General features: G+C 38.6%; 1 protein-coding gene across 2 annotated transcripts in view; it reads right to left on the bottom strand.

Moving 5' to 3' along the window:
* The window catches only part of LOC108713894 (zinc finger protein 3), a 30,903-nt gene extending 7,549 nt beyond the window's left edge, over positions 1-23,354 (bottom strand). Inside the window, exons 1-5 of one of the 2 annotated variants that reach the window (XM_018257587.2) lie at positions 23,242-23,354; positions 19,286-19,404; positions 17,888-17,947; positions 17,596-17,743; positions 700-831 (exon numbers count right to left, since the gene is read on the bottom strand). In XM_018257587.2, the coding sequence (XP_018113076.1) occupies positions 700-831; positions 17,596-17,743; positions 17,888-17,947; positions 19,286-19,363 (418 nt within the window). In that variant the 5' untranslated portion in view covers positions 19,364-19,404; positions 23,242-23,354. The remainder of the gene's footprint in view (positions 1-699; positions 832-17,595; positions 17,744-17,887; positions 17,948-19,285; positions 19,405-23,241) is intronic. The other variant, XM_018257589.2, reaches the window with a different exon arrangement.
* Positions 23,355-25,534: the final 2,180 nt, after the last annotated feature.

The following is a 25,534-nucleotide window of genomic DNA, read 5'->3' as shown; positions in this document are numbered from 1 at the left end:
TAATTTCCCCATGACTGTATCCCTTTAATACGTGTTAAATTTGAATGTAAAAATGTTCTGTAGAAAAAATTTCAGTAAGGGAATCTGGTTGTAATACACTTTTTGATTCCCATCCCTCCTTTTAAAACTGACCAATTAGGAGATCCCAGTGCTGTTGAGGTTTTTATTATCAACTTAGATATACTGTATTAGCAGAAATTTTCAGTTTTTTTGTCACTGGGTCAGTAACACAACACATATAACAATTAAAAAATATTGGCAAGGTTATAGTTAAACCATAAATCTGACCTGTTCAAAGACCAGGTAGACTAAACTTGGGCACCCCTGACTTAGGGTACTGTCAATGCCTGATATCACTAATCCCATCAGTGTGCCATTCTCGTAGCCCCGTCTCAAATGCATATTAAACTTATTCAGCTAATGTCACCCTCTATACAATGCCGGCTTTGAGCTGTTTGCCGAGAATGCAGTCGATGAGAATATATAGGACAATATTTATTGACCCCCCAGATCTACCCTAATTGATCTCCATGCTGGACTTTCAGGTGAATCTAGGAGGGCAAATGGTTATTCTCCACAACAGGCCATCAGGTTTAGCCCCCTGCTACTGCTCCACCCCCCACCCCCTAGTTGGCCAGACTCACAGTTTAGGAAGCACTGCAATAGAAGAGAGTATTGTATCTTATCAGTATTACCAACCTGTGTCCGAATGGACCTCAACCACTTCAGTGTCATTTTCAGTCCCTTTCTCTAGTCCTTCTTTATTAACTGAAAAGGCACCAACATTGTTCCCATAGCAGTCTAGTAATTCAATGGGAGAATCAATCAGATCTACACAAATTAAACAAGCAAATTAAAAGACATTATAGAAAGAAAAATTGCCTTAACCTCTCCATAGTCAGTTATATGTGTTTTGTTACTTGTGTGATGGCTGACTAATATCTCTAAGAGGGGCTTGGATGATTTCTTGGACAGGCATAATATCAAAGGCTATTGTGATACTAAACTCTATAGTTAGTATAGATATGGGTATATAGAATGTATGTGAGTGTATTTAGGGGTGTGTGTATGGATGCTGGGTTTTCATTTGGAGAGGTTGAACTTGATGGATTTTGTCTTTTTTCAACCCGATTTTGTAACTATGTAACTTGTCAAGAAGAATCAAACAAACAAATGAAAAGTTCTTTTTTTCAGAACCAGAACAGACTGATCCACTGGCAGTATGAAGATCTAGGATACCTCAGCCAATATTAATGCAACTTGGTGTATTCATCCAAACATTTCACGGGGAGGCCTCAATGGTCGAATTTCACTAGCTTTAAATGTTTATGAAAGCTATATTAAACTTGCTTTCTCTAAAACTAGGAATGTGACATTTATTAAAAGATCCTAATTTAAAAAATGAACAGAAATAATGCGTTAAAAATACAATTCCTAAAAAAAAAAAAATCTGAAAATGTCTAAAAGTCCGAATTGATCCAATTGGATCAGTGAGCTCCCATTGACTTCTATAAGACCTTGACAACTTGGCGAAGCTTTGCATTAGAGGTTTTTGTGGTTGTAACTTCGACTGTTAGTAAATGGGCCCCTTAGTATTTTTATACTTTCTCAGCTGCACATTTTTTTTCTCCCATCTGGACAAACCCTTAGCTCCACCCCTCTATCACAGTTAATGATTCATTAATTTCAGCACTTGCACTGACTTTTCAGCCTGAGTGAACAGTTGTTGAACGTTGGCGCTGTCTCACAGAGCATTCTGGGAGAGATCTACCTTCCCTCCCTTCTAGGGTTCTTTGTCGTTACATTATACTCTGTAGTCAAGTAAAGATATTGCCCTACTAATCACTATTTTACTGAAAATGTGAGGCTTTAATGGCCCTTAAAAGAAAACTAAACCCCTGTTAATCAAAATTCCATATCCATTTCCCTCCCTGCTTTCTCCCTCTTTAATAACTTAGTTTAAAAAGAGTCTCTGTCATTTACCTTGGCATATTCATGCAGAGTAGCGCAGCGAAGCTCTTCGGTGCCAAACTCCGAAGATTGCAGAAGATAAAGAAGAGGATCCAAAGAGCTCCGCTGTACTACTCTGCATGAATATGCCAAGGTAAATGACAGGGACCTTTTTTTCAACTAAGTTACTAAGGAGGGAGAAAGCAGGGAGGGGGGCCAATGGATGGAAGGGGATTTTTGATTAATAAGGGTTTAGTTCTCCTTTAAACACAGAAAACCAATTTTAATTAATTGGACCAAAAAGCTACTTGCTTCAGGCCTGTTGTGTACTATATCAATCACCATGCATTTTTCAGAGTGTTACTGGAAAACAGGCATGTCACGCTTTTATTAAAAGACTGTACGGCAATAGGTTTCAGACTTCCAGCTGAGGTTGAGGTCCAACATTTAGCCCAGGCTCTTTTTAGCTTATAACAAGGTTACAAATGTATGGAAACATTGTTTTATAAGGGGTGGTTTGCCTTTAAGTTAACTTTTTGTAAGGTTATAGATGGTCAATTCTAAGCAAATTTCCAACTGCACTTTATTATAGTTTTTAAATTATTTGTCTTCTTCTTCTTCAGACTCTTTCCCTCTTTGAGCCCCTTTAAGCCATAGTTTCAAGAATATCTAGGCCAGCAGTGTTTTTTCCAAACTAACTAATGGGCCTTCAAGCTGGGTGTTCATTCATTGTACCTTTGCATAATGTATATGTAGCTGTTCTATACAGTATGAAAAATTCTTTGGAGCAGCCACTCAATAAAGGCAATCTTCCACCAGGCAATTGGTTCAAAGTGAAAAAATGGCCTTTGATTACGTGTTTGTACCACGAAACGCGTAAGGCTGTGGACACCATAAATAATTTTTTCACTTTTGAACCAATTGCCTGGTGGAAGATTGCCTTTATTGAGTGGCTGCTCCAAAGAGATAATGACATCTTCAAATTGTAAAAGAGACATCTGCCATTGACATCTACATGACCTCTGCAGGTTTGAGATGGTGGCTTTTCAGATTCGAACTTCGGGGTATAATAAATCTAGAGACATTTTTTCTCAAAAAATTCGAGTTTTTGCCCAAAAAGTCTCGACCAAGAAAAATTGTGGTTTAGTAAATAACCTTCTTAATGTATAAACATTCCAATTATGGAAAGGTCTGTTTATCTGGAAAACCCATAGTTCCCGATCATTCCGGATAACAGGTCCCATACCTGTAAAAATAAATGCAAGCTAAGGCAATCTCACTTTCCTCTTAGCAGTGTAGAGATAGAGTAGCAATGATAAGCCATGCTCATAATGCCAACATTTGCCATAAAAAAGTGTGCAGTAAAAGCACAAGTAATGTTTGCCTCAGTCTTGAAACCTATGACAACTAAACGTTAATCAAAAAAACAAACATCTGATTGCTAGTGATTAGGCTAAACTTTGCCCCTGTTTGAGTGTAACCTAATAAATATATTGTACTGCTGTTACCAATGAAAGAATTATCAGCTAAAATAAACAGTTACTTTTATGTATGTAATGAAAGCAATATTGTTGCTATAAACAGGCTACCAGAAAGAACAAATGTTTACACAAAATGTATATATGTATGTATGTGTGTGTATATATATATATATATATATATATATAAAAAACAAGGGAAAGTTGTGCTCACCACTAGTTTTTAAAATCATTAGGCGGGGGTGCAATGAGGGTGTGACCACAAAAAACATATAGACACATACAAGATTCCTCTGCACTCAACCCATTATCAATATATTTAAGACAGCGACATTTTGTGCATACTGCTACTGAAAAATGCCTTACCCTTTAAACAAAACAGGGATTGTTTGTCCATATATTGCAATATATTTAAGCTGGCCAACTACGTCAAAGTCATCCCATATCTGGCCAGTCCTATACTCAATTTTCATCTGATTCATTAAGAATTCTATGGTTTAATTATACATTTTATAAAAGGGACGAATACGTTTTACCTGCAACTTGCTAGCTGCTTTCAAAGTAAAACTCCCAAACTTGGCTGCCCTTTTATTAGACACCAGTGGGATCACCTGACTATAGTTGGAGGGGGTGGGAGCTACAACATGGAGCTGGTCACTGCTTCTGTATAACTATAACAAACAAGGGAAAGTTGTGCTCACCACTAGTTTTAAAATCATTAGGCGGGGGTGCAATGAGGGTGTGACCACAAAAAACATATAGACACATACAAGATTCCTCTGCACTCAACCCATTATCAATATATTTAAGACAGCGACATTTTGTGCATACTGCTACTGAAAAATGCCTTACCCTTTAAACAAAACAGGGATTGTTTGTCCATATATTGCAATATATTTAAGCTGGCCAACTACGTCAAAGTCATCCCATATCTGGCCAGTCCTATACTCAATTTTCATCTGATTCATTAAGAATTCTATGGTTTAATTATACATTTTATAAAAGGGACGAATACGTTTTACCTGCAACTTGCTAGCTGCTTTCAAAGTAAAACTCCCAAACTTGGCTGCCCTTTTATTAGACACCAGTGGGATCACCTGACTATAGTTGGAGGGGGTGGGAGCTACAACATGGAGCTGGTCACTGCTTCTGTATAACTATAACAAACAAGGGAAAGTTGTGCTCACCACTAGTTTTTAAAATCATTAGGCGGGGGTGCAATGAGGGTGTGACCACAAAAAACATATAGACACATACAAGATTCCTCTGCACTCAACCCATTATCAATATATTTAAGACAGCGACATTTTGTGCATACTGCTACTGAAAAATGCCTTACCCTTTAAACAAAACAGGGATTGTTTGTCCATATATTGCAATATATTTAAGCTGGCCAACTACGTCAAAGTCATCCCATATCTGGCCAGTCCTATACTCAATTTTCATCTGATTCATTAAGAATTCTATGGTTTAATTATACATTTTATAAAAGGGACGAATACGTTTTACCTGCAACTTGCTAGCTGCTTTCAAAGTAAAACTCCCAAACTTGGCTGCCCTTTTATTAGACACCAGTGGGATCACCTGACTATAGTTGGAGGGGGTGGGAGCTACAACATGGAGCTGGTCACTGCTTCTGTATAACTATAACAAACAAGGGAAAGTTGTGCTCACCACTAGTTTTTAAAATCATTAGGCGGGGGTGCAATGAGGGTGTGACCACAAAAAACATATAGACACATACAAGATTCCTCTGCACTCAACCCATTATCAATATATTTAAGACAGCGACATTTTGTGCATACTGCTACTGAAAAATGCCTTACCCTTTAAACAAAACAGGGATTGTTTGTCCATATATTGCAATATATTTAAGCTGGCCAACTACGTCAAAGTCATCCCATATCTGGCCAGTCCTATACTCAATTTTCATCTGATTCATTAAGAATTCTATGGTTTAATTATACATTTTATAAAAGGGACGAATACGTTTTACCTGCAACTTGCTAGCTGCTTTCAAAGTAAAACTCCCAAACTTGGCTGCCCTTTTATTAGACACCAGTGGGATCACCTGACTATAGTTGGAGGGGGTGGGAGCTACAACATGGAGCTGGTCACTGCTTCTGTATAACTATAACAAACAAGGGAAAGTTGTGCTCACCACTAGTTTTTAAAATCATTAGGCGGGGGTGCAATGAGGGTGTGACCACAAAAAACATATAGACACATACAAGATTCCTCTGCACTCAACCCATTATCAATATATTTAAGACAGCGACATTTTGTGCATACTGCTACTGAAAAATGCCTTACCCTTTAAACAAAACAGGGATTGTTTGTCCATATATTGCAATATATTTAAGCTGGCCAACTACGTCAAAGTCATCCCATATCTGGCCAGTCCTATACTCAATTTTCATCTGATTCATTAAGAATTCTATGGTTTAATTATACATTTTATAAAAGGGACGAATACGTTTTACCTGCAACTTGCTAGCTGCTTTCAAAGTAAAACTCCCAAACTTGGCTGCCCTTTTATTAGACACCAGTGGGATCACCTGACTATAGTTGGAGGGGGTGGGAGCTACAACATGGAGCTGGTCACTGCTTCTGTATAACTATAACAAACAAGGGAAAGTTGTGCTCACCACTAGTTTTTAAAATCATTAGGCGGGGGTGCAATGAGGGTGTGACCACAAAAAACATATAGACACATACAAGATTCCTCTGCACTCAACCCATTATCAATATATTTAAGACAGCGACATTTTGTGCATACTGCTACTGAAAAATGCCTTACCCTTTAAACAAAACAGGGATTGTTTGTCCATATATTGCAATATATTTAAGCTGGCCAACTACGTCAAAGTCATCCCATATCTGGCCAGTCCTATACTCAATTTTCATCTGATTCATTAAGAATTCTATGGTTTAATTATACATTTTATAAAAGGGACGAATACGTTTTACCTGCAACTTGCTAGCTGCTTTCAAAGTAAAACTCCCAAACTTGGCTGCCCTTTTATTAGACACCAGTGGGATCACCTGACTATAGTTGGAGGGGGTGGGAGCTACAACATGGAGCTGGTCACTGCTTCTGTATAACTATAACAAACAAGGGAAAGTTGTGCTCACCACTAGTTTTTAAAATCATTAGGCGGGGGTGCAATGAGGGTGTGACCACAAAAAACATATAGACACATACAAGATTCCTCTGCACTCAACCCATTATCAATATATTTAAGACAGCGACATTTTGTGCATACTGCTACTGAAAAATGCCTTACCCTTTAAACAAAACAGGGATTGTTTGTCCATATATTGCAATATATTTAAGCTGGCCAACTACGTCAAAGTCATCCCATATCTGGCCAGTCCTATACTCAATTTTCATCTGATTCATTAAGAATTCTATGGTTTAATTATACATTTTATAAAAGGGACGAATACGTTTTACCTGCAACTTGCTAGCTGCTTTCAAAGTAAAACTCCCAAACTTGGCTGCCCTTTTATTAGACACCAGTGGGATCACCTGACTATAGTTGGAGGGGTGGGAGCTACAACATGGAGCTGGTCACTGCTTCTGTATAACTATAACAAACAAGGGAAAGTTGTGCTCACCACTAGTTTTTAAAATCATTAGGCGGGGGTGCAATGAGGGTGTGACCACAAAAAACATATAGACACATACAAGATTCCTCTGCACTCAACCCATTATCAATATATTTAAGACAGCGACATTTTGTGCATACTGCTACTGAAAAATGCCTTACCCTTTAAACAAAACAGGGATTGTTTGTCCATATATTGCAATATATTTAAGCTGGCCAACTACGTCAAAGTCATCCCATATCTGGCCAGTCCTATACTCAATTTTCATCTGATTCATTAAGAATTCTATGGTTTAATTATACATTTTATAAAAGGGACGAATACGTTTTACCTGCAACTTGCTAGCTGCTTTCAAAGTAAAACTCCCAAACTTGGCTGCCCTTTTATTAGACACCAGTGGGATCACCTGACTATAGTTGGAGGGGGTGGGAGCTACAACATGGAGCTGGTCACTGCTTCTGTATAACTATAACAAACAAGGGAAAGTTGTGCTCACCACTAGTTTTTAAAATCATTAGGCGGGGGTGCAATGAGGGTGTGACCACAAAAAACATATAGACACATACAAGATTCCTCTGCACTCAACCCATTATCAATATATTTAAGACAGCGACATTTTGTGCATACTGCTACTGAAAAATGCCTTACCCTTTAAACAAAACAGGGATTGTTTGTCCATATATTGCAATATATTTAAGCTGGCCAACTACGTCAAAGTCATCCCATATCTGGCCAGTCCTATACTCAATTTTCATCTGATTCATTAAGAATTCTATGGTTTAATTATACATTGCACCCCCGCCTAATGATTTTAAAAACTAGTGGTGAGCACAACTTTCCCTTGTTTGTTATAGTTATACAGAAGCAGTGACCAGCTCCATGTTGTAGCTCCCACCCCCTCCAACTATAGTCAGGTGATCCCACTGGTGTCTAATAAAAGGGCAGCCAAGTTTGGGAGTTTTACTTTGAAAGCAGCTAGCAAGTTGCAGGTAAAACGTATTCGTCCCTTTTATAAAATGTATAATTAAACCATAGAATTCTTAATGAATCAGATGAAAATTGAGTATAGGACTGGCCAGATATGGGATGACTTTGACGTAGTTGGCCAGCTTAAATATATTGCAATATATGGACAAACAATCCCTGTTTTGTTTAAAGGGTAAGGCATTTTTCAGTAGCAGTATGCACAAAATGTCGCTGTCTTAAATATATTGATAATGGGTTGAGTGCAGAGGAATCTTGTATGTGTCTATATGTTTTTTGTGGTCACACCCTCATTGCACCCCCGCCTAATGATTTTAAAAACTAGTGGTGAGCACAACTTTCCCTTGTTTGTTATAGTTATACAGAAGCAGTGACCAGCTCCATGTTGTAGCTCCCACCCCCTCCAACTATAGTCAGGTGATCCCACTGGTGTCTAATAAAAGGGCAGCCAAGTTTGGGAGTTTTACTTTGAAAGCAGCTAGCAAGTTGCAGGTAAAACGTATTCGTCCCTTTTATAAAATGTATAATTAAACCATAGAATTCTTAATGAATCAGATGAAAATTGAGTATAGGACTGGCCAGATATGGGATGACTTTGACGTAGTTGGCCAGCTTAAATATATTGCAATATATGGACAAACAATCCCTGTTTTGTTTAAAGGGTAAGGCATTTTTCAGTAGCAGTATGCACAAAATGTCGCTGTCTTAAATATATTGATAATGGGTTGAGTGCAGAGGAATCTTGTATGTGTCTATATGTTTTTTGTGGTCACACCCTCATTGCACCCCCGCCTAATGATTTTAAAAACTAGTGGTGAGCACAACTTTCCCTTGTTTGTTATAGTTATACAGAAGCAGTGACCAGCTCCATGTTGTAGCTCCCACCCCCTCCAACTATAGTCAGGTGATCCCACTGGTGTCTAATAAAAGGGCAGCCAAGTTTGGGAGTTTTACTTTGAAAGCAGCTAGCAAGTTGCAGGTAAAACGTATTCGTCCCTTTTATAAAATGTATAATTAAACCATAGAATTCTTAATGAATCAGATGAAAATTGAGTATAGGACTGGCCAGATATGGGATGACTTTGACGTAGTTGGCCAGCTTAAATATATTGCAATATATGGACAAACAATCCCTGTTTTGTTTAAAGGGTAAGGCATTTTTCAGTAGCAGTATGCACAAAATGTCGCTGTCTTAAATATATTGATAATGGGTTGAGTGCAGAGGAATCTTGTATGTGTCTATATGTTTTTGTGGTCACACCCTCATTGCACCCCCGCCTAATGATTTTAAAAACTAGTGGTGAGCACAACTTTCCCTTGTTTGTTATAGTTATACAGAAGCAGTGACCAGCTCCATGTTGTAGCTCCCACCCCCTCCAACTATAGTCAGGTGATCCCACTGGTGTCTAATAAAAGGGCAGCCAAGTTTGGGAGTTTTACTTTGAAAGCAGCTAGCAAGTTGCAGGTAAAACGTATTCGTCCCTTTTATAAAATGTATAATTAAACCATAGAATTCTTAATGAATCAGATGAAAATTGAGTATAGGACTGGCCAGATATGGGATGACTTTGACGTAGTTGGCCAGCTTAAATATATTGCAATATATGGACAAACAATCCCTGTTTTGTTTAAAGGGTAAGGCATTTTTCAGTAGCAGTATGCACAAAATGTCGCTGTCTTAAATATATTGATAATGGGTTGAGTGCAGAGGAATCTTGTATGTGTCTATATGTTTTTTGTGGTCACACCCTCATTGCACCCCCGCCTAATGATTTTAAAAACTAGTGGTGAGCACAACTTTCCCTTGTTTGTTATAGTTATACAGAAGCAGTGACCAGCTCCATGTTGTAGCTCCCACCCCCTCCAACTATAGTCAGGTGATCCCACTGGTGTCTAATAAAAGGGCAGCCAAGTTTGGGAGTTTTACTTTGAAAGCAGCTAGCAAGTTGCAGGTAAAACGTATTCGTCCCTTTTATAAAATGTATAATTAAACCATAGAATTCTTAATGAATCAGATGAAAATTGAGTATAGGACTGGCCAGATATGGGATGACTTTGACGTAGTTGGCCAGCTTAAATATATTGCAATATATGGACAAACAATCCCTGTTTTGTTTAAAGGGTAAGGCATTTTTCAGTAGCAGTATGCACAAAATGTCGCTGTCTTAAATATATTGATAATGGGTTGAGTGCAGAGGAATCTTGTATGTGTCTATATGTTTTTTGTGGTCACACCCTCATTGCACCCCCGCCTAATGATTTTAAAAACTAGTGGTGAGCACAACTTTCCCTTGTTTGTTATAGTTATACAGAAGCAGTGACCAGCTCCATGTTGTAGCTCCCACCCCCTCCAACTATAGTCAGGTGATCCCACTGGTGTCTAATAAAAGGGCAGCCAAGTTTGGGAGTTTTACTTTGAAAGCAGCTAGCAAGTTGCAGGTAAAACGTATTCGTCCCTTTTATAAAATGTATAATTAAACCATAGAATTCTTAATGAATCAGATGAAAATTGAGTATAGGACTGGCCAGATATGGGATGACTTTGACGTAGTTGGCCAGCTTAAATATATTGCAATATATGGACAAACAATCCCTGTTTTGTTTAAAGGGTAAGGCATTTTTCAGTAGCAGTATGCACAAAATGTCGCTGTCTTAAATATATTGATAATGGGTTGAGTGCAGAGGAATCTTGTATGTGTCTATATGTTTTTGTGGTCACACCCTCATTGCACCCCCGCCTAATGATTTTAAAAACTAGTGGTGAGCACAACTTTCCCTTGTTTGTTATAGTTATACAGAAGCAGTGACCAGCTCCATGTTGTAGCTCCCACCCCCTCCAACTATAGTCAGGTGATCCCACTGGTGTCTAATAAAAGGGCAGCCAAGTTTGGGAGTTTTACTTTGAAAGCAGCTAGCAAGTTGCAGGTAAAACGTATTCGTCCCTTTATAAAATGTATAATTAAACCATAGAATTCTTAATGAATCAGATGAAAATTGAGTATAGGACTGGCCAGATATGGGATGACTTTGACGTAGTTGGCCAGCTTAAATATATTGCAATATATGGACAAACAATCCCTGTTTTGTTTAAAGGGTAAGGCATTTTTCAGTAGCAGTATGCACAAAATGTCGCTGTCTTAAATATATTGATAATGGGTTGAGTGCAGAGGAATCTTGTATGTGTCTATATGTTTTTTGTGGTCACACCCTCATTGCACCCCCGCCTAATGATTTTAAAAACTAGTGGTGAGCACAACTTTCCCTTGTTTGTTATAGTTATACAGAAGCAGTGACCAGCTCCATGTTGTAGCTCCCACCCCCTCCAACTATAGTCAGGTGATCCCACTGGTGTCTAATAAAAGGGCAGCCAAGTTTGGGAGTTTTACTTTGAAAGCAGCTAGCAAGTTGCAGGTAAAACGTATTCGTCCCTTTTATAAAATGTATAATTAAACCATAGAATTCTTAATGAATCAGATGAAAATTGAGTATAGGACTGGCCAGATATGGGATGACTTTGACGTAGTTGGCCAGCTTAAATATATTGCAATATATGGACAAACAATCCCTGTTTTGTTTAAAGGGTAAGGCATTTTTCAGTAGCAGTATGCACAAAATGTCGCTGTCTTAAATATATTGATAATGGGTTGAGTGCAGAGGAATCTTGTATGTGTCTATATGTTTTTTGTGGTCACACCCTCATTGCACCCCCGCCTAATGATTTTAAAAACTAGTGGTGAGCACAACTTTCCCTTGTTTGTTATAGTTATACAGAAGCAGTGACCAGCTCCATGTTGTAGCTCCCACCCCCTCCAACTATAGTCAGGTGATCCCACTGGTGTCTAATAAAAGGGCAGCCAAGTTTGGGAGTTTTACTTTGAAAGCAGCTAGCAAGTTGCAGGTAAAACGTATTCGTCCCTTTTATAAAATGTATAATTAAACCATAGAATTCTTAATGAATCAGATGAAAATTGAGTATAGGACTGGCCAGATATGGGATGACTTTGACGTAGTTGGCCAGCTTAAATATATTGCAATATATGGACAAACAATCCCTGTTTTGTTTAAAGGGTAAGGCATTTTTCAGTAGCAGTATGCACAAAATGTCGCTGTCTTAAATATATTGATAATGGGTTGAGTGCAGAGGAATCTTGTATGTGTCTATATGTTTTTTGTGGTCACACCCTCATTGCACCCCCGCCTAATGATTTTAAAAACTAGTGGTGAGCACAACTTTCCCTTGTTTGTTATAGTTATACAGAAGCAGTGACCAGCTCCATGTTGTAGCTCCCACCCCCTCCAACTATAGTCAGGTGATCCCACTGGTGTCTAATAAAAGGGCAGCCAAGTTTGGGAGTTTTACTTTGAAAGCAGCTAGCAAGTTGCAGGTAAAACGTATTCGTCCCTTTTATAAAATGTATAATTAAACCATAGAATTCTTAATGAATCAGATGAAAATTGAGTATAGGACTGGCCAGATATGGGATGACTTTGACGTAGTTGGCCAGCTTAAATATATTGCAATATATGGACAAACAATCCCTGTTTTGTTTAAAGGGTAAGGCATTTTTCAGTAGCAGTATGCACAAAATGTCGCTGTCTTAAATATATTGATAATGGGTTGAGTGCAGAGGAATCTTGTATGTGTCTATATGTTTTTTGTGGTCACACCCTCATTGCACCCCCGCCTAATGATTTTAAAAACTAGTGGTGAGCACAACTTTCCCTTGTTTGTTATAGTTATACAGAAGCAGTGACCAGCTCCATGTTGTAGCTCCCACCCCCTCCAACTATAGTCAGGTGATCCCACTGGTGTCTAATAAAAGGGCAGCCAAGTTTGGGAGTTTTACTTTGAAAGCAGCTAGCAAGTTGCAGGTAAAACGTATTCGTCCCTTTTATAAAATGTATAATTAAACCATAGAATTCTTAATGAATCAGATGAAAATTGAGTATAGGACTGGCCAGATATGGGATGACTTTGACGTAGTTGGCCAGCTTAAATATATTGCAATATATGGACAAACAATCCCTGTTTTGTTTAAAGGGTAAGGCATTTTTCAGTAGCAGTATGCACAAAATGTCGCTGTCTTAAATATATTGATAATGGGTTGAGTGCAGAGGAATCTTGTATGTGTCTATATGTTTTTTGTGGTCACACCCTCATTGCACCCCCGCCTAATGATTTTAAAAACTAGTGGTGAGCACAACTTTCCCTTGTTTGTTATAGTTATACAGAAGCAGTGACCAGCTCCATGTTGTAGCTCCCACCCCCTCCAACTATAGTCAGGTGATCCCACTGGTGTCTAATAAAAGGGCAGCCAAGTTTGGGAGTTTTACTTTGAAAGCAGCTAGCAAGTTGCAGGTAAAACGTATTCGTCCCTTTTATAAAATGTATAATTAAACCATAGAATTCTTAATGAATCAGATGAAAATTGAGTATAGGACTGGCCAGATATGGGATGACTTTGACGTAGTTGGCCAGCTTAAATATATTGCAATATATGGACAAACAATCCCTGTTTTGTTTAAAGGGTAAGGCATTTTTCAGTAGCAGTATGCACAAAATGTCGCTGTCTTAAATATATTGATAATGGGTTGAGTGCAGAGGAATCTTGTATGTGTCTATATGTTTTTTGTGGTCACACCCTCATTGCACCCCCGCCTAATGATTTTAAAAACTAGTGGTGAGCACAACTTTCCCTTGTTTGTTATAGTTATACAGAAGCAGTGACCAGCTCCATGTTGTAGCTCCCACCCCCTCCAACTATAGTCAGGTGATCCCACTGGTGTCTAATAAAAGGGCAGCCAAGTTTGGGAGTTTTACTTTGAAAGCAGCTAGCAAGTTGCAGGTAAAACGTATTCGTCCCTTTTATAAAATGTATAATTAAACCATAGAATTCTTAATGAATCAGATGAAAATTGAGTATAGGACTGGCCAGATATGGGATGACTTTGACGTAGTTGGCCAGCTTAAATATATTGCAATATATGGACAAACAATCCCTGTTTTGTTTAAAGGGTAAGGCATTTTTCAGTAGCAGTATGCACAAAATGTCGCTGTCTTAAATATATTGATAATGGGTTGAGTGCAGAGGAATCTTGTATGTGTCTATATGTTTTTTGTGGTCACACCCTCATTGCACCCCCGCCTAATGATTTTAAAAACTAGTGGTGAGCACAACTTTCCCTTGTTTGTTATAGTTATACAGAAGCAGTGACCAGCTCCATGTTGTAGCTCCCACCCCCTCCAACTATAGTCAGGTGATCCCACTGGTGTCTAATAAAAGGGCAGCCAAGTTTGGGAGTTTTACTTTGAAAGCAGCTAGCAAGTTGCAGGTAAAACGTATTCGTCCCTTTTATAAAATGTATAATTAAACCATAGAATTCTTAATGAATCAGATGAAAATTGAGTATAGGACTGGCCAGATATGGGATGACTTTGACGTAGTTGGCCAGCTTAAATATATTGCAATATATGGACAAACAATCCCTGTTTTGTTTAAAGGGTAAGGCATTTTTCAGTAGCAGTATGCACAAAATGTCGCTGTCTTAAATATATTGATAATGGGTTGAGTGCAGAGGAATCTTGTATGTGTCTATATATATATATATATATATATATATACACATACACACACTGTATATATGTTCACATAAATACAATACTTTTATTCTTGCACTAAAAGCTATTCTTGGGGGCAAATTTACTTAGCTCGAGTGAATGAATATAATAAAAAATACTTTGAATCTCTAACTTTTTTTTGGCTACTTCGACCATCGACTACGACTACGAATCGAACTAAAAATCATTCGACTATTCGACCATTCGATTGTCGAAGTACTGTCTCTTTAAAAAAAAACTTCGACCCCCTACTTCGCCAACTAAAACCTACCAAACATCGATGTTAGCCTATGGGGAAGGTCCCCATAGGCTTTCCTATCAATTTGGGATTGAAGGAATTTCGTTCGATCGATGGATTAAAATCCTTCGATTCGAAGGATTTAATCGATCGAACTAGCGATATTCGATATTCGAAGTCGAAGGATTTAACTTTGACAGTCGAATATCGAGGGTTAATTAACCCTCGATATTTGACCATTAGTAAATGTGCCCCCTAGTCTCTTTACAGACTCGTCAAGAATTTTATGGACACCACGAGGATCATAAAAGAAACAAATGTAATTTACAAATCAATGTATTTCTTATGCAGTTAAGGAAAGGCAAATATTAACTTCCTGGATATCTGACTGTGGAGCGCACATGGATACCAATATTGCAGATCCAACAGCCAGTCTTGAATACTTGCGGGTTAGCAGAGTAGATTATATGGAAGTACCACTGCCCTGTAGGTAGTGGGATGAAGAAAAACCCAAAAATGTCCCTTAAAGGGGTTGTTCACCTTTAAGTTAACTCGTATTATGATGTAAAGTATTATATTCTGAGACAATTTGCAGTTGGTTTTCATTTTTTATTTGTGGTTTTTGAGCTATTTCTTAAGTGCTCTAGTTTACAGTTCCTAGTTGCTTCCCTAGCAACCATACACTGATTTGACCAAGAGACTAGAATATGAATAGAAGAGGTCCTGAAAAGATGAATAATCAAAAGTAGCAGTATCAACAAAAGTGTAGCCTTACAGTGCATTTATTTTTGAGATGGGGTCAGTGATCCCCATTTGAAAGTTTTGAAAGAGTTAAAATAAAAATAAATAATGTAGACCAATTGAAAAGTTGCTTAGAACTGAACATTCTAACATTATAAGTTAATTTAAAGGTGAACCACACCTTTAAACCCATTGTTACTGAATGACATCTCTGTTGTTGGCTGCCAATACATAATTGAGAGTATCCTACATACTTATGTATTCTTTGAATAGGATCCATTATCCAGAAAGCTCCGAATTACGGAAAGCCTATCTCCCTTAAACTCCATTTTATCCAAATAATACAATTTTTTTAAAAACTATTTCCTTTTTCTCTTTACTGTAATGATAAAACAGTACCTTGTACTTAATCCCAACTAAAATATAATTAATCCTTATTAGAAGCAGAAACAGTCTATTGGGGTTATTTAATATTTACATGATTTTCTAGTGGACTTTAGTTATGAAGATCCAAATTAGGGAAAGATCCATTATCTGGAAAATCCCAGGTCCCAAGCCTTCTGGATAACAGGTCCCATATCTATATATGTACTGTAAGCCTATATAGTTCAGCATGGTCACCAATTCAGAGAAAACTGTTAATGGCACCTCTATGATTTTTGTATTCCATGCTGTACAGGTATGGGACCTGTTATCCAGAATGATCGGGACCTGGGGTTTTCTACAAGAAAATCATGTAAACATAAAATAAACCCAAGAGGCTGGTTTTGCTTTCAGTAAGGATTAATTATACCTTAGTTTGGATCAAGTTCAAGGTACTGTTTTATTATTACAGAGAAAAAAGGAAATAATTTTTTTAAAATTTGGATTAGTTAATTATAATGGAGTATATGGGAGACAGCCTTTCCGTAATTCGGCGTTTCTGCAGCGCCAGATTTGCTGGGCGGTCCTAGCGCCCACCCGCACTACCACACGCTGGCGCAAAATCACCAGCGTGCGAGCGCCGGAGCACAGGCTCCCCACAGAGCAGCTGGGCGGCATGCCGCCCCCAAAAATCCGGGCCTGGCTTTCTAGATAACGGGTTTCCGTATAACGGATCCTATAACAGAACTATAATACTGACTATTTGAGTACCTGATTAACATTGACATTTATACACGGAGGCAATTTCCTTTTTTAATGGGGGTGGGGGGTTGTATTTTAATAAAGCTTTGGAGTTGTTTTTGCATATGAGGGGTGTGTCTTTTGTGTGTCCTTTAGGGGTCTTCTCTTTTCTCAAATACATTGCTTACAGTTACCTAGCAGCAGTGCAACTGCACTAAAGACCTTTAGGGATGTATTTCTCCCTTCTGTCTAAAAAACAAAGAATGCACATAGAGAGAAACAAAAAAGTCTTATAGTCTTCTGGCCTGATCCACAAACTTTTGAGATGAATCTCCTCCAGGCTGCTGCACAGGGTAGGGGGTCTCATAATATTAGCAATCCCAAAAAATGTTTACCGACCCCCCGGTAATTTTTGTCTTACTCCAAGCTCAGTATAAATTTCCCTCTCCAAACTCGGGCTAATTTTAGCCCATCCCATCAGCCACTGATCCCCCTGTTTTAAGAAGGGGCAGGTCATTTTTAAGTATATACAAATTAAGTATATTTTATTAGTAGTGCTTTAAAGTTCCTGCATTACTCTACAACAAGGAGGGTTTCATGTTCATAGAGCAGTGTCTGTTGTTAATTTTTAATAAATCAGATTTGGCCCTACTTTCAAATATTGCCATTGTGATTACTGTTGCCTATTCCTTGAGTTATAGCTGGAGGGCTCTAGTAGTACAGTTCTGAAGAAAAACCCAGAGATGCAATCAAATTAAGCCTACAGACTTATTATCCTTTACAGTAACATATAAAAGATAAATGGTGTGTCTTGGCAAACTTACTTACAGAGTCAAGTATGTTAGAGGTCATCCAAAAAATATAATTACCAGACCGTCTGTCGTCTATGGTTTCCGTGATACTTGGAGAACTCTGATTTTCTATTTCTGCATCTTTGTAGAACTGCTTGTGCCCCCTTATGTATTCCCACTCGTCCACGGAAAAATAGACTGCAACAGCGTCACATTTTATAGGCACCTAAAATATTCAGAGATTCAGTTACAGTAGAGGACAAACAACCTAGAATATATGTGTGAGACAATGCAAAATATATAAACACACATATGTTCAGATTAAACTTTATAAGAACCATAAGGTGTACTGAGCAGTAATTGAGCTCACCTCTCCTGTTGCTAGGGGAATGTCAGGCCCCAGGGAATTCTTCTTCACAATGATGTATTCCTACAGTAGAAGGATGAAATTAATTATTATGTGCAAATGTTGGGGAAATATCTAGCATATCAACATTTTCGAGGGGTTTATGTGGCCTGAGAAGATTTAGATAAACATAATACATCATTGAAAAGAAATAAGATGAAGATAGGAGCACACTGAGCATGTGCAGGGTCACTGACACGTCTAGATGGTGAGCTCCTGTGCACAAATCTGTAGGGCCGTTTATAAGGATATAATTTACAGTCTGGTCCCATAGGGAAATGACCAGACTGTAGATTCTAAGTATATAATACACAAAAGCCATGAATATCTTGTAAATGATATCCTTATAAACGGTGACTAGTGATGTCATACGTTATAAACGGTGAGTAGTGATGTCATTTCTGTCACATGACTCCCTGAAACTTGTGTATTATAATAAATAAAGTACCCCCAGTTGCAAAATATGAGGATATTAGAAGTTACCTTGGAGTACCATGACCTTCGGCCTTGTGTTTTTATATGGTCATGAAACTCCTTGGTAACTTATAATATCCTTATATATTACAAGAGGGGGTACTTTATTCACTATATAATACACAAAAGCTATGAATATCTTGTAAATTATATCCTTATAAACAGTGAGTTCTGATGTCATCAGTTATAAACGGTGAGTTCTGATGTCATTTCTGTCACTGAAACTTGTGTATTATAATAAATAAAGTACCCCCAGTTGCAAAATATGAGGATATTATAAGTTACCTTCGGCCTCGTGTTTTTATATGGTCATGAAACTCCTCGGTAAGTTAAAATATTCTCATATTTTACAACTGGGGGTACTTTATTCACTATATTACTATTCTAGCCATATTTATTTTTAGGGTTTAGTGTTCCTTAAAACCAGGAAAGAATGTACCGTATAGCAACTGGGTATTAGACCAATCAGTCACATACAATAATAAAGTCAAAAAGAAAAGTCGTTATTACTACAACAAACCTTTTCCCATTTGTAAAGCACAGGCACATGTGAATAAATAATCAGACAAAATGTAATTAAAGGGTTGGTTCACCTCAAAGTTAACTTTAAATATATTCTAGAATGCCTAATTCGAACAACTTTTTGATTGGTCTTCATTATTTTTTTTAAATGTTTTCCCATTTTTTGACTCTTTCCAACTGTCAAATGGGGGTCACTGACCCCATCTAAAAAAACAAATGCTCTGTAAGGCTAAAAATGTATTGCTGTTGCTACTTTGTATAACTCATCTTTCCTATTCATATTGCAGTCTCTTATTCAAATCAATGCAAGGTTGCTATGGTAATCTGAACCCTAGCCTGTGAGTGTTTGTGGGTGGGGGTCTGTACCTCCCCAGTAAGCAAAAAGATGATTTCGAGTGCATGATTCAGAATCTTCTCCGTCATGTCTTTCTTGTCCTTTATCATCTTGCTCAGTGACTCGGAGAGCTGCTTTGTGAGCTTTGCCTCTAAAATCGGAAAAAATGGAGGCGGACAGAATTAGAAATTCATTCAATTTTCATACTGCAAAGATATGTCAAGAAAACAAGTTATAAAGCCTGAAGTTCTCAGGATGCCTCCCTTGGGGGTTACAAATCAGTGGATGAGGGGCTCCACTTGATAGTCTCTTATTAAGGATGATTATATGCTATACTGGATAATTCTAAAATTTAACCTAAGCTACTGCTCCTTTGATTTTTGTAAACATTTGTTATAAGCCAGGAAGGGAAACTCCAAGGTGATTTGAACACAAGATAGTAAAAAAATCATAATATCAAAAAAATAATAATACAGATTTGAAAGAAACTTTATAGTTATTGGATACACAGTGTTTTGATTACTAATTCTTGTTGGGCATGAAAAGACTATTAATTTACCACTGGTCTCTAAATGGAAAGAGCAGTGGAGCACCCAAAATTGGCCAGCACATGTCTTGTAGCACTAATCTCTGGTGTCCTGTGCTTATTTGTCAGGGAGCAGGGATGCTCCCACCAGGGAGGAGGTCAGGATCTAGGAGGAAGCCCTCAGAGGGATCAAAAGTCGCGGTGTCCAAAGGGTTAATCAAAAGGATAGTCAGAGTCCAAGCAAGGGTTCAAGGGCTGGCAGAATAATAAGCAAAATCCAAAGTCCAGGCAAAGGGTCAGGAAACAATCAATAGTTCACAGGAAACCCAGGATACACACCAGGAAGGTTTACTATACTTGGGTGCCATTCTATGTTCAAATTTGTGACATCATTGGCGTCTTTACGCCGACGTCGATGCGCAGGCGCTCCTGCCCGCGCTGACGTCATTGCGCTGGCGCCGCTACCCACGTGGCGGCCATGGGTGCCGCCATTTTGGGAGCGACGCCGGCGGAGAGGGACGCGCCGCCCGGAGCTCCTAGGACTGCTCCGGGCGGCGATCGTGACATTATTCCCCTGCCACTTTCCATTTGATTAAAAATGCTATACAGTATGGGGAATGGAGTGCTGATTACAGCCACATGTAACAGTACTGGAAATGCCAGAAATGTTTCTTGTGCTGAAACACTGTAATAATATGAACAGAACTCCTTCGATTTTAATACCTGGGGTGGTAAAATATTTATAATGTCTGAGCAGTTGTTCCTATAGGAACTGTGCTCCTGGGAGGTGCAGGGAACTTGAGATCTATGCTTACCGATGACCAGGGCCGCCATTAGAAATCACGGGGCCCCATACACCAACCACCCGCAAGCCCCACCCCAGATCCTGCCCAACTCCACACCACAGTTAAAAGACCACGCAGACATCAGCGCTAAAAAAGGTAACCCACACACACAAGTTATAAAAAGCTATTGATGGTCAGGGCCCCCTTATAAATTAAAAAAACTGAGGTGCCAGGGCCCGCTGTTATGTTTTGGGTAGCCGAGGATGAGTAGAGTATAACAGTGCTTTATAAGCAGGCACTCATGCAGCCATTACACAACAGTAACTTTTAAGCTACCAGGAAGTATGCACAGTATAAGTCTGGGCACAGTGACATCTACAGGCCATTTGTATAAACACCACATATTGCCACTATAGTAGGAAAGCATTTGAGCAAATGTAATAAACACCAACAATGCATCTTAAAGCAATAATATACATTATTCACATCACATAGTCCTGGGTCCATGCAGGTAGTTTTCTGATTCTCTCAGTATGCCTTATAGGTTCGCTTTCTTCAGGCCTATTGCAGTTGACATCAGGAGTAGGAAAATGTCCTTCATCAAATGGAGCTTCTCCAAAGTCATATCTAACAGGAGCAAGACGACTTGCATTCCATATGCGTCCATCAGACAGTTCATATGTGTATAGTCCTCGCTAGCGTCTCACTTCATGTAACATAGTAACAACCTTTTTTTTTTTTTTAAATTAAAGGCCACGATGGGTAAAAATGTTATCCCCAACCAAAGGTACGGGCTAATAGAGCACACTGAAAAGCTGCCCGAATCGCTCATTATGAGCATGACGGCACATGCACGTTATGCGATTAACCGGACATGGCTGCTCGCACCAGGAGCTCCCTCCCTGTGCGGGTAGCCTAGTGCTGGCGGGGGGCATTTAAAAAAAAATATATATATATATACCGTTATCCCCCAACGCCCATATTTTGCTACATACAGTAAAAGCCGCCCATAGACTTTAATGTGTTTCACAAATTATTCGCCTTTTCCCAATGTTTTTTGCTATGCAAAATGGGACAGATTCACTTATTATTAACAATAACCCCGCAGTATATGTTGGTGCACTGTATTTATCTAAAACAAGTTTTCTCAAGTGTATTGATTCATACCAGCAGAAAAAGTATAGAGGGGCAGGGCCAACAAAGGAGGGCACCCAGGCCAAGCCCACAGTTTGGTCTGTATCCCTCCTCCTCCCACCGGTCAGCAACTCTCTCACCCCTTCCCTTTGCCAGCGCTCCCTACTTGGCAACTCCACTCTCCCACCCACCCTAGACACTCACTGCTTATTCAGGGCTGGAGTTAGAGGAGGCAGCAGAGCAGAGGTATGTGCCAAGGGTCCTAGCACCCCTTTCATTGTGCCCTTGGCATTTGCCTCTTCTACCTACACTCCTGCAGAGTGAATTTTCTACCTACTCCTAGTTTACCTCTTTCTATTCTAGATTATAAAATGTATACTTCTTCTGGTAAATATTCACAGGAGATATAACCCCTTTTAAATGCAAAGGGGCCCCTGCGTGGGCTTGGGTTACCAGATTACTTGAAAATTCAAGGATTTATCTAGAAAATCCAGCTAGAAGGGCTGCACCGATTGCAACGTAATTTAAGGGCACCTGTTGCCCTTAAATATATTCCCCCACCAAAGGTGCAGGCTAAGGGTAGGACTCAACAAGCGATTTTGTTGCGATCCGACGCGCTGCGACAAAATGCATGCGAATTGTCGCATGCGACAAAAATAAGGTAAGAGATAGAATTGTCGCATGGTGTTGCAGCGTTGATCCGACACGACAAAATCGCTCGTGGAGTCCTACCCTAATAGAACAATTTATTTTTTAAAAATTGGCTCCGTCCGTGCTAGGACACTCGCAAGAAGGGAGCTCCCGGTGCGAGCGCCCTGTTGTGCAGTGTGCTTACTCATAGTGAGCAAGTTGCGTCATTCACTCATTCTGTGTATGTGTGTGCCTCAACATGGCTCCTTGACCCGGAGCTCAAATTTAAAATTAATTAATTATCTTTTTATTCAGGCCTCTCCGATTCATATTACAGTCATTTGGACAATAGCAACCAGATTTATGGAATTGCAAACTGGAGAGCTGCTGAATAATAAGCGAAATAAGGCAAAAACTCAAATAATGAAAAATGAAAAACGATTGCAAATTTTTGAAGAATATCATGCTCTACATCATACTAAACGTTCATTTACAATGCAGACCTGTTTAGCAGGGTGTTAAGTCTGGCTGCCTGTGATAGAAAGGATTTGACCAAACATGGTGGTCACTCACCCTGCAGAGGAGGGCCTGTGTTTATAAGAGCTTACTTTTCCTTTACAGATACATAATGGGACATACAGATTTAACATGTCATGTAGACTGCTTGGAACATAAGCATTATAAAGTGGGTGGCATATAACTGAAATGATATGATTTAATACACAGTATTTCCTTTAGATATTTTTCTGATTATGCCAGAATATTATGTAGTTACTTGTGACATTTAAAGACAGCTTATTCCCTATTCTTCCATGTACCTGTACATATGTATAGTTACAGAGCATGTTTGTATGGAGCAAACACAGTGCAGGTAAGTTGACGCCAGGAGAAAGCAAAGCAAATGAGCACATACCTTGCTGCAGCTGCTTCTATGAGGAAGGGAGATTCAGCATAACAATGATGTCACATGGAGCTTGCCTCATAAGCTGGAGCTTGTAGTTCTGGAGCCAATAAACACTGTTGCAGGGGGAAATCAGTTGGACTACAATACCCCAAGTTCCTTGCACACATCACATGCCAGGCTTCTAACCATTAGTAGAGGAGAGAAAGTGCATTACTGGAGTTAACTGCATAAAACATTTTAGCAAGGGCTCAAACTACATCCTTAAGGTAAAAGTATGTATGATATTGTCTAGCACTCTTTCTTACCTAGCAAGGAATAAAAAAAATATTTTTTATCAAATCCTACACAACATATATATATACAGGTATGGGATCCGTTATCCGGAAACCTGTTATCCAGAAAGTTCCGAATTATACAAAGGCTGTCTCCCATAGACTCCACTTTATCCCAATAAACCAAATTTTTAAAAGTGATTTACTTTTTCTCTGTAATAATCAAACCATACCTCCCAACTGTCTCGGGACAGTCCCGCTTTTGACAGCTCAACCCACAGTCCCTCATTTGTACAGGAAAGTTCAGATTTTCTCTGCGCTGAACAGCTAGAAAAAGAAACAAAGTTTCTAACTTAATTAGCTTTTGGCAGAGAGCCCAGAACAGCTATAGCTGCAGATAAGATACTTTTGTAACAATTTTGAGATAAGCAAGTAAGTAATTGTAACAATATACTGTAAGATAAAAGGTCTCTTGGGAGAAGTTCGACTCACAGCTTAAAGGGCAATTCACCTTCATTAGCAAAACTGTAATAACTGAAAACAAAACACAGAAATATGTTCAAACTTTCATAACCTGCCAAATTTTGTAAAATGAACATGGTAATTAGGGGGTGTGGCCACAAAATGGCCTCTTTTTATTTCCAAAATGTTTGGAGGTATGTAAAAGAGTACCTTGTAAATGAGCCAAACTAAGATATAGTTAAACCTTATTGGAAGCAAAAACCAGCCTATTGGGTTAACCTATATATTTTTTTGTAAGCATCTTAGTTCATAGCAGTAAGTTGGGGTGCTCTGGATGTTGAGATCAGTTATATGTAAACCTATCCAGTTATCCAGAAAACTTTGAATTACAGGAAGGCCATCCCCATAGACTACATTTAAATCAAAAAAATAACATTTTTAAAAATGATTACCTTTTGCTCTGCAATGAGAAAACAGTACCTTGGATTTGATCCCAGCTAATTCATCCTTTTTGGATTTCTGTTGGTTTTAATTAATGTTTAAATGATTTTTTAGTAGACTTAATAATGGAAAGATCCCTTATATGGAAAACTCCAGGTCCCGGGCATTCTGGATAACACGTCCCATACATGTATAGGGTGGCAAGTAGCACACTGTGATCAGAGATTTTTTTTTGGCAAGCATGGATTCGCAGCGAAATTCCACATTTCGCTAACCCGAATTTTTTTTCATAAAAATTTGCCGTGAAAAAATTTAGATGACACAAGAAAAAACACCCATTGGCTTTAATGCATTTTGAGTGTGAGATAACTTGAGAAAAAATGGCCATTGACTTCAATGCATTTGAAGTGAGGAAAAAAAAGTCACACACTTGAAAAATTGTTGCACGTCCAAAAAAAATTGTCATCAATTTTCTTCTGAAATCTTTTGCTGTTTCGCAAATTTTATACCATCTTAGCAGACTTTTTTGGCGAAACGGAACTTATTCGCTCATTGCTACTAATAAAGTAGTTTCAGAATGTTTCTATGAAAAATGTCTTTTTCAGGGGGAACTATCCAGAGTAGTCAATAGGTAAAACATACTGTAAGTAGAGGGTTTAGTAGTTCTGTAAATAAACCAGCAAGCTCCGCAACAGTATAATGTCAGCTTTTACTAGAACATAGCCTGTATTTAAGAAAAGATGGTGGATTCCCAGTCTTGTTTTGATCCACACTGGAAGCAAGGAGGCCAGAGAAGTTCAACCGTAACACTAAGGATTAGGAGGTCCAGAAATGTTTACAACTGTAGAGATGGCCATGTTTTCCATATATGTGGAAAAAGCACTTGCACTAAAGAGGTTATTATTATACTATTGAAGCCTCTACTAGAAACACTAATATTACTTTGCTATAATAGTATTGTTTAACTTTTTGTGTGTAGTGCCCTGGTTATTTCTCATACCACATGTTTGAAGGAAAGATAATATTAGATTATCTTGTACAAATAGGTCTATGAAGCCTTTAAGTAACGTTGGGCCATAAAAACTCATATAGGGACACGTCTGATGGACAGCACTGGGCTATAATAA

This window comes from Xenopus laevis, chromosome 4L, assembly GCF_017654675.1.
Source record: "Xenopus laevis strain J_2021 chromosome 4L, Xenopus_laevis_v10.1, whole genome shotgun sequence".
NCBI classification, from domain to species: domain Eukaryota; kingdom Metazoa; phylum Chordata; class Amphibia; order Anura; family Pipidae; genus Xenopus; species Xenopus laevis.
Note: the sequence above shows the minus strand (reverse complement) of the source record. Positions and strands in the feature narration are given on the sequence as shown.